Raw genomic sequence first — 9,677 nt, forward strand, 5'->3', positions numbered from 1 at the left:
TGTTGCATAGTGTTTTTAGGTTAAAAAAATATATTAATGTTTTATTTTTATATTTTTCCAGTTTTTGTTATGTCTAGTATTATCAAGTTCTAAAAAAATTAATCAAATCTCACCCGAATGAATAATATCAAAATAAAGATCAGGTACGAGTATATATATTGATAATTTACAATTCTCTGTCACTTGAACATTTTTGCAAGTTGTCAGTTGTATTATACTTTTTTTTTTACTTATATCATACACATCTCATAGGTTTCATATCGATTCTACTCTTGAATATTTTTTGGGACTAATCACTGCATGTAATTTCTAAGAAAACGTTTAAAATAAATTTATACTTAAATCGTATTTTTCTAATTTTCTATTTTAGTTGAAATTATTTTATTACTATTCATGCACTGGTAACGTTGGATGTAACTGATGATTCATCCATACATTGAACACATCTACTGTCTATAAAAAATGGCTTGTATAAAAAAATAAAAATATATAACAATAATTCCACAGTAAAAAAAATATAATTATAATTTTCACAATTGACTTATTGTGTTGTTTGTCAGCTACTCCTTTTTCTTCTGTATTTTCAGCGCCTTGATCCGTGGTACCGTGAAGCAGCTCACACCGAAATGTTGGCACATTTGACGAACCTGAAATCGACATAATATTATAAAACGGGCTTACCTACTTACAAACTTATCAACTTGCATACAAACAATACAAGTTAAATAAAGGCATTTAAAAAATACCTACACACATCAACAAACACAAATTAAAACAGGAGGTAGATTCTAATGTAACAATTTGTTTGGTTTCGAACTAGTTTTGATACGACCTTTACGATCGTCTTGGTATGTACCGTAAAATGGGGTTACTTTGATTCGCGGGGTAATATTGATCATACTCAATACTCAATATCTTTATTGCTAATAAGGACGAATCCATGCAGTAGATAGATTTTTGATGAATAGGAAGTTGATTTTTGAACGCTAACTATATACGCTATTTTATGTTGTGGTTGGCATGCTTAACCGAAATATACGGTGAAAGTGTTCAGAAACGAATTCCTTATAGTTTTAAAAACTATGACCAACGTTACCCCTTGAATCAAAGTAGTCCCAGTTTACGGTACTTAGCATGCCACCAATCAGCATAAGCGATCTTCGTGGTCGTATCAAAACCAGTTCAACAAACACTATAACAAATTGTTAAATTTGAATCGGGCTCCGGGTTAATGTTAAAATGGCTATTTAAACTCGTAGTAGGATGTAACGCGGTACTAACGGTCAACACGGGCACGCTCGGTGTATATTGCAAGTCCAAAAGATAATAATCGTTCTAAGTGCAATAAGACTGACTTGAAAATCCTCCGCAGGCGACAGTTTATTCCACAGTTTAGCTGTGGCTACTTGGCGCGTTGCCTTATCCGCTATTATTAATGCTGAGTGTACTTGCATCATCCCACTAACCCGGGGTTAACCGGTTAAACCGTTAACCCAGTTTCAAATTGTACTGGTAACCATGGTAACTCCAGTATTAACCGGTTAACCCCGGGTTTGTGGAATGGTGCAAGTGGCGCTAACAGTACTCACCACACAAACCCCGTAATGCACATGTGCCAGTATGCTGAAAGGCAGGAGGGTGTAAAGCATCGCCGCCTCCAAAGCTGGCACCCACAAGGACACGCATACTCCGATGAACAGCGGCCAGAGCACCCAGGCGATCAGGTCGCAGCGCTGTTCGCTCATCTCCGCGACTATTAGGCGACTCTGCAAGAAATTGAATTTTCTTTACCCTCTTCTTCTTCTTATGGTGCCGTCTCCTGCCGGAGATTGCCTATTTTTACTTTTGACGCTGCAGCTCGAAACAGCGATCTGGTGCTCATGGTGGTGGGTTTCTCTACCCTATTTATTTTTAAAAGTGGTACAAAGATTCAATACTTTGTATTAGTTTTCGAGCATATTAGTAGGTATTAAATTGACAAAAAATAAATAACATTTTTGGTACTGCCAAAAACTAGGTCCGGACGTGATGCGATACCTACATAGTTACTTGTAACTATCATAAATTTAACACATTCACTGCCAACGTTTTCTTAGCGCTACGCTCGTAGCCAATCTCAGCGTTTTCCCGCTTTGTAGAGGAAAGCGATCACAAACAGAGAACCCGCCGAGCGGGTTCCCGGTACTCAATGTGTTAAAAGGCAGCTTTTGTTTTTCGTTTCACAAGTCCATGCACAGACTTGAATAAATTATCCACATATGTTCGTCAGTCAGCTAAATACGCTCAATATCTTCAAATCTGCTGAATCAGGAGAAAAATACTCACAGCAATGTTACTAAACAGGGTACCAAAGAGCAGCAGGAACAACCTAGGGTCATACTCTACGATGTCAAGTGGTGACTTTAGAGCCCATAGTGTCATGGCCGTCGTCAGGGCGACGATCGACCACGCGGGTCGCAGCATTCCGAAGAAGGTGTGCGTCTTAAGCGTGCGGTTCTTGTATGATCTGTAATGGTTGAGTTATTATTCCCTAGTCTTTTTTCGCGTCGATATCAGTTAAGCACGACGCACAGATTATAAGCTAACTTTAAGACCGACTTGAATAGAACTATAATAGAACAAAGTAAGGGAGTGTCATTATATACGTTACATTTTCATAGAAATTTTATATTGATGATGACATGTGTAGAGCATTGAAAATGCTATGCAGAGTTAGCTTGATCCGATTCTATCAAAAGTTACTTATACCGGGTGTGGCAAATAATTAAAACATACCTTGTACTCCTCAAACTATAAAGTCTATAAATTGTAATAGATATCATACACTAAAGAAAAAAGAAAAAATAAATTCATAAAATAATTTGATTATTTCCCTAGTTATAAAACTTCTGTTTAACTGCTTTTGTTTATTTTTATTATAGAGCTTAATTTTTGGCTTTATATCTATTTTAAGGTTCTGGAGTGGCGTCCGCGTACCGGAAGACGGAACTGCCGGTAGGCCTCCAACGAGGTGGAGCGACGACCTGGTGAAGGTCGCGGGAATTCGGTGGATGCGAGCGGCACAGGATCGGTCGGAGTGGCGAGCCTTGGGGGAGGCCTATGTCCACCAGTGGACGTCTATCGGCTGACATGATGATGATGATGATATCTATTTTACATATAGGTATGTTAGCGTTCCTAAACACAGTGTAGTCTGTCTAAAAACCAAAGGTCAGAAGAGACACATTCCATACTTCATCCCAATTTTCAGTCGAATAAAATATTGAGATGTCATGAATAAAATCCAACCAACATATTACTCGTATTGTGATACTCTATTCAAATATTTTTTGTATTGAACCGTACCGATGAGCTTCATTTTGTGTGTCTTAAAGTAGACTTGCAAGTTCCAAACTACCAGTTTACATCATTTTAGTGAAGTAAAACTTCACTTTATTTAATTTAACGACATGGCATTTTCGAAATTGGCATTCAAATAAATAGAATTCTGCCCTCCCACGCCCATCTTGGGCTTAGAATACTGACGTGGGTGTTTGTGATACTTGACCCGGAATATCTGAACTTAAAACGTAGGTTTAATAATAAATTCTAATAATTTAAACAAGGATACACATAAATATATTACATATACGGATTTTTTTAGTCACAATAGCATGTGATATGATCAAGTTATAGCGTTATTGTTTAAGTTTTGAGCTTCGACCATTATAGAAATCATATTTTGGTCCATGTTTAGCATAAATCAAAGAGAATATTTTATATGCAAGTCATAATGAATATTCTTCAAAACTGTAGGTTCGTAAATTAATATATACAGGTAAGTAGGTATATGCGCATAAAAGCTAATCAAGTAGTAGATTTTATACATTTGAGGAGGGTATTTTCAGAATTGGGCTTATTTTTGTGTGGTGTTTATAGAGAAAAGACTCCTCATTTATATTAATGTAATTTTTAGGGTTCCGTACCCAAACGGTAAAAACGGGACCCTTTTACTAAGACTCCGCTGTCCGTCTATCCGTCTGTTTGTCTGTCACAAAGTTGTATCTCATGAACCGTGATAGCTAGACAGTTGAAATGATCACAGATGATGTATTTCTGTTGCCGCTTTAACAACAAATACTAAAAAGTACGGAACCCTCGGTGGGCGAGTCCGACTCGCACTTGGCTGGTTTTTAGTAGTATTTAGTTTCATATCAATGATAAATATCATTTCTCCTGTATAAAGTAGAAGAAATAAAACATAACCGAAATACACTTACAGATACACGTTATAGACGGCGATCGGCAGCGTGGTGAAGAGTCCTGTTGCGTGTATGGCCACCTCCAGCCCTTGCACGAATGTAACGTCGCCGAAGATGTGGAACTTGTACACCTCAGCGCCACGGGCGCCGGCCAAGAGGAAGAAAATTGAACATACCTGCAAGTACAGTTATTAAGGTAGTTAGCATGTAAGTAACTAAGTATAAAGTTCGTTATTCAAGTTAAAATTTGTGCTCGAGAAATTGTGGGATCGAGGTAATCCGAATAAATCCCACCAAAACACAAGTATGCACGGTTACCGCATAAAAATATTTACTGTGGCCTCACAGTTCCCAATCACACCCCTTCTCATGCCTACATTTAGACATGTACATGTGGCGACTTTTACATTGACCACTTAGAAGAGAAGATCAGTGTGCTCAAGTCGTGATGTCAGACTCTATATGAGATATATTATAGTTGGCTACATTCTTTGCTAGTTATTATTAATAAATGTGGCTATGCACTTCACATACTTAAGGATTTTTTTGAGAAAGAGCTTAAATATACAGTCATCTTCATTAATCTCGAGTATTGCCGGTAATTTGGTTACCATACCGCTTGTCATACTTGAAGTCGCTTGGCAACACAAATCAAGAATGGCATCGAGATCGTCGTCGTGAGTCTCCTCGAGGTTGGCCATCGAGAACCGGTAGATCCGATGCGCGGCGCCACGATCTCGAGCAGCCTCAGCGCGCCCTCGCCGTCGTTACACAAGTCAAACAACAAGATGTTGACTCACCCACATGCTAACATCGTAGCCCCAGGGCAGATACAGGGTGCCGGTGTTGTACTTCTCCCAGTGGCTCACGTAGAAGTTGAGCACCACGCTCGCCACCGCCAGGTAACCTCTGCCAACACAAATTGTAAATTGTTACACAGAGGAATAAAGGCACCCATTTCTGACGAGATATTTTAATAGTCAATCGTTTGAGTCAAAACAGAATGCGTGCTTTTATCGTGAGAGCAGTTTCGAAAATTAATACCTATCAAATAAATTGACGATGAATATTTTAAAATTTTCTAAAGTGGAATAGATATTACAGCTCACTAAAATATCAGTGTAATGAAATTGTAGGTTAGTTTCGGCTGACGTGTCTAAAGTCATGTAGGTACAGTTCAACTACCCGAAAAAGATGTTTCTGATTCAAACTATAAGAAATAAACCAAATGGCCATTGTGGTACCACAACACACAATGTTACATAACATGGTAAGTTATAGTATATTATACTTAATTACTACAATATATTAGTTGTAGTGTTGACAATAGGCGTAAAAATCGAGTGATAAAGAAGTAAGAGCCATGGGAGTCTCAATTCAAACTCTCCCAGGACACCAGTTACTCCGAAAATAAGGTGCTCGCGGCATCAAAACCGCTAAAATAAATTTAGATGGTAACTACCTGGTTGACAATTGAAGCTGTTATGCCATATTCATATTACCTAAACGTTGAAATGGACCAGTCACCCCGCCCCATGACCGAGATCAGGCTGAAAGGGATGAAGAACACGATGTAGGAGTCTAGGCCATGGTCGAACATTTCTCCCAGCGGCCCCGACACGCCAATTCGCCGTGCCTGTTTCCCGTCGATTCCATCTGCCGTAAAATTACAGACAATAGATAACATCAAGGACTTCTATTTCAAGCAGGTTCTGTCATTTTGTTGAGAAGAAAAATATTGACCTTGAATGTCGTCACACTCGTTTTGCATTTCTTTCTACGAGCGATTTAAGAGAAGATAACAATCCAGCTACTTTTAAGAAAATTACCGTGAAGGAAGATGCGGAAGGTAGTTATACATTGTCACATTTCCTCTAAACACTGTCTGTGACGACTGTGACACTGTATAAATTGATCTACTTCTACCCTGTTTAAAATAAGAGATCCGAGTTAACTGCGGACCTCTAAAAATCAGAAAAACTAAAATCTCTGTGCGAGTTGGGTCATGCCATGAATTCGTGTCATAAAATAAGAGGTATTTGTCAAGGGTTAGTACGTGTAGACACACATCAATTGTTATCGATTTGTGCTCACCTAAATTGTAGGCCAAAAACAACAGCACGCCACAAGCCGTGAACACCCATAAAGGGATTCTTTCTGCGAACTTTTCATATCCTTGTGGCGCTCCTGACGCAGTGAAATCATAGTCGTAGATAAATAATAAAACCACGCTTGCTACCATGCACAGGAATCCAGCAAACGTTAGGAGATTCGGCGCTATCCACCTTGGTATAAACTGGAATCAAACAAAATTAAACCTTGACATTGGAGATACTCAGTAGATTATTGTTTAACATCGTAATTGTTTTTATTAAATGCTGATAGCTTATCTACCTTGACGATGGTGTTCCAAAACGGGTGCATAACATATTGACTGAGCGGGCTTGTATCTATCGCACTGTACTGAAAACAAGTTAAAATTATTAACTTTAATAAAATTATTACAAAAGTGTGTAAATACAGTCAGTAATTTACAAGATTTATATTGACCGGGATATAGACCGTGATTACCTTTTGTATTGTTCTTCAGTCACCCGTGAACAAGATGCATGTAACTGCGTCGAAATATCGGGAGCTCACAAACAATACAAAAGGTAATCACGGTCTATATCCCGGTCAATATAAATCTAGTGAAACTAACCGGGAATCATTAAAAACTCTTAATTTACAAGATATTAATATTGTTAAACGTCTCTACTGTTACCTTATAATTATCGAATCCTTTTAAATGCTTCTTAGTCAAATACTTATAGCCAAAAATGCTTGCACTCATGGTTTATGTTAATCTGATAGATAAATCTATCTCACAAATTCACACTTCACTTTTGATTTCACTTCACAGACTTAATCTTATTTACACATTTTAATAAATACGTCTACCAACCGACAACTCTTTCATAATACTAAAGGCGATGACCTAGTGAATCTTGATAAGACTGGTAACGATAATGATGAGTGATTTTTTTTATATCTTGGCTCTTTTATGGCTCGATTTGGCGCTGTTAGATAACCTGTCGTAATCCTGATTAATATACGATTATGTAGAAGTGTGCAGCTCCTAGTAGAAGATTCAATTACCTCCTTAGGACTGGCCGAATTCTACATAAGTAATTAAGCTAATATTGAACTTGTAATTTGAAAGAGTAAGCGCAATATTTACGTAAACAGGCGGTCAAGTTAGGACAAATACAATTAGCAACCCTTCATTTAGAAGTATTTTAGTCATTACTCTTGTAAAATCGAGCACCTAAACTAAATGTGTGTAGAAGAAACGTTACTCGTACTCCTAAAGTATAATAAAAACAAAATAATTCTTGCTAACCTCTGCGGCCCGGGTACGAGCGTTAATTGGATGCATTGTGCAACAACTAAGTGCACTAATTGCTTCCCGCGGGTGCAACTGCATGATATATGGGCTATAAAAATAGACAGCTGTTAATTTGACAAATTGTCGGGCTAGAATAATCTAACGTGTTTATCCTTTGTGGAATAATGTAAATGAGTGGTGGTGTAATAAAGCTGTGGACACATTTACACTGCAGAGCCCCGATATATAAGTGTTGGTTAAGAGTGTTAAGACTAGAGTCCTTTAAGTCCTCTGCTTTACAACTGGGCTGCTTTTAGGGTTCCGTACCCAAAGAGTAAAAACGGGACCCTATTACTAAGACTCCGCTAACGGCACTGCACCTGGTGACAACCAGAGCAGAGCAGGCGATAGAGAACAAGGAACTATGCCTAGCCACTTTTCTAGACGTGGATGGGGCATTTGACCGCACCACGTATCAGGCAATCAGCATTGCAGCATCTAAACATGGCATAGAACCGACAATCTGTAGATGGATTGGTACTATGCTAAATAGCCGACTAATAAAGTCCACCCTCATGGGAGATGAAATATTAGCCACGGCCACGAAGGGTTGCCCACAGGGGGGGGGTTCTTTCACCGACTCTCTGGAGCCTGGTAGTGAACTCACTGCTGGAAGAACTATACAAAGGCCCAATATACACGGTAGGGTATGCAGATGATTTAGTGATTCTTGTAAACGGGAAATTCCCGGGAACGGTATCGGAAATGATGAATACAGCACTGAAGCAAGTGGAGAGGTAGTGCAACCATCATCAACTCTCCATCAATCCTGGCAAAACAGTAGTAGTACCGTTTACCAGGAAAAAGACCCTTAACGGCATGAAACAGCTGAAGCTTTATGGAAGGGTACTGGAAATGTCCGATGAAGTGAAATATCTAGGTTTAACACTAGATAAAGAACTGAACTGGAAAAAGCATGTTTAGCACGGTAGCATTTTTATCGCCTGTCACCATACCTGTCACGTTCTAACAAGTATGTAAGTGCGAAAGTGACAGGCATAGTGACAGGTGATAAAAATACAACCATGCTGACACCGCTGGTATCTTGGCAGAATACAATGATACGAGCCACGGAAAATATCTGCGAAAAAGTTCTAGGCTATTTTTTATTAACAAGAACCATAATCTTAGTGCTAGCAGGTCCAAAAATGATGCAAAATTATACAGTAGCTCCTCAAAAAAAGTTAAATGATATCCCTTAATCAGGTAAAAACAAGAGCTGACAATCTAGACTCGACATCGGAGAAGATAACGATGCCGAAACAAGGAAAACGCGGCACTTACAATTATTTATTATCGAAAAAAGCCATCCCTATTCTAAATTACACATAATTTGGTCCGAAATAGGCACGCGCAACTGGCAACACAGACATTATCGGTGCGGTTCGAATTTCAAATTACGCGCTGGTGTCGGGTGGCGCCCTCGGAGCGTCGCCATGGCAACGCACAGGTGTCGTATCGATCTTCGGTACAGTGCTGTCTGCTGGTAGGCACCTAAATTACGAAATGTACGGTGGAGAGAATCTATCTCTCACAATGAAGACAAATCGGAAACTGTAGGTATGGAACTTGCTGGCTGATGGCAGTTTCCCTTTTTGTATTCATGTCAAAGAAATTGGTAAGAAGACAGTTTAGACTATATCTAAACAATTATGGATCATATGAGAATATTGTTCGCCTGTCAATTTGATAAAATTGAATTGGTGACTGTACTTTTCCACTTAATGCATGGCATTAACAATAACATTTTCATATTTTTTGCACAGATAGGTATTTATTAGTATCGAATCTCCTCCTTTTTGGAAGGCGATCAAGTGCGTAGGCTATGTCACCGGGCTACAAAAACGAGATGATTGACACCTAAGTTACTGAAATCAGCTCATTCGGTTTGACGTTACCTACGATGGAACACATGACACTATCATACCTGACTCCCATATTAAATACGTGAAAGGTTAAATTATTACCCTTTCATTTGAATATACTGATGTCGTGGAAAAAATAGGTAC

At 38.7% G+C, this 9,677-nt stretch overlaps 1 protein-coding gene across 2 annotated transcripts; it reads right to left on the reverse strand.

Annotated features, from left to right (window-relative positions):
- Positions 1-518: 518 nt before the first annotated feature.
- On the reverse strand, positions 519-7,141 carry LOC134750856 (ethanolaminephosphotransferase 1-like). Of its 2 annotated transcripts, none has more exons than XM_063686090.1 (9): positions 7,006-7,141; positions 6,636-6,704; positions 6,336-6,537; positions 5,744-5,897; positions 5,042-5,150; positions 4,260-4,417; positions 2,326-2,506; positions 1,590-1,766; positions 519-647 (listed from the first exon to the last, which is right to left on the reverse strand). In XM_063686090.1, the coding sequence occupies exons 1-9, from the start codon at positions 7,072-7,074 to the stop codon at positions 561-563; spliced, it is 1,206 nt and encodes a 401-aa protein (XP_063542160.1). In that variant the 5' UTR covers positions 7,075-7,141; the 3' UTR covers positions 519-560. The 2 variants fall into 2 exon arrangements, with proteins under 2 accessions (XP_063542160.1, XP_063542161.1); XM_063686091.1 differs by having other exon boundaries at positions 6,636-6,699; positions 7,006-7,138.
- Positions 7,142-9,677: the final 2,536 nt, after the last annotated feature.

This window comes from Cydia strobilella, chromosome 21 (genome assembly GCF_947568885.1).
Source record: "Cydia strobilella chromosome 21, ilCydStro3.1, whole genome shotgun sequence".
Taxonomy (NCBI): Eukaryota; Metazoa; Arthropoda; class Insecta; order Lepidoptera; family Tortricidae; genus Cydia; species Cydia strobilella.

Bases quoted from the DNA above. Each gene is read 5' to 3' on its own strand.
- LOC134750856 (XM_063686090.1), bottom strand. From the start codon at position 7,074: ATGAGTGCAAGCATTTTTGGCTATAAGTATTTGACTAAGAAGCATTTA. The intron at 4,418-5,041 runs GTGAGTCAACAT...CTGTACTTGCAG, and splicing joins GCTACGATGTTAGCATGTGG to GTATGTTCAATTTTCTTCCT. The intron at 1,767-2,325 runs GTGAGTATTTTT...AATTTCTTGCAG, and splicing joins CCCTGTTTAGTAACATTGCT to AGTCGCCTAATAGTCGCGGA.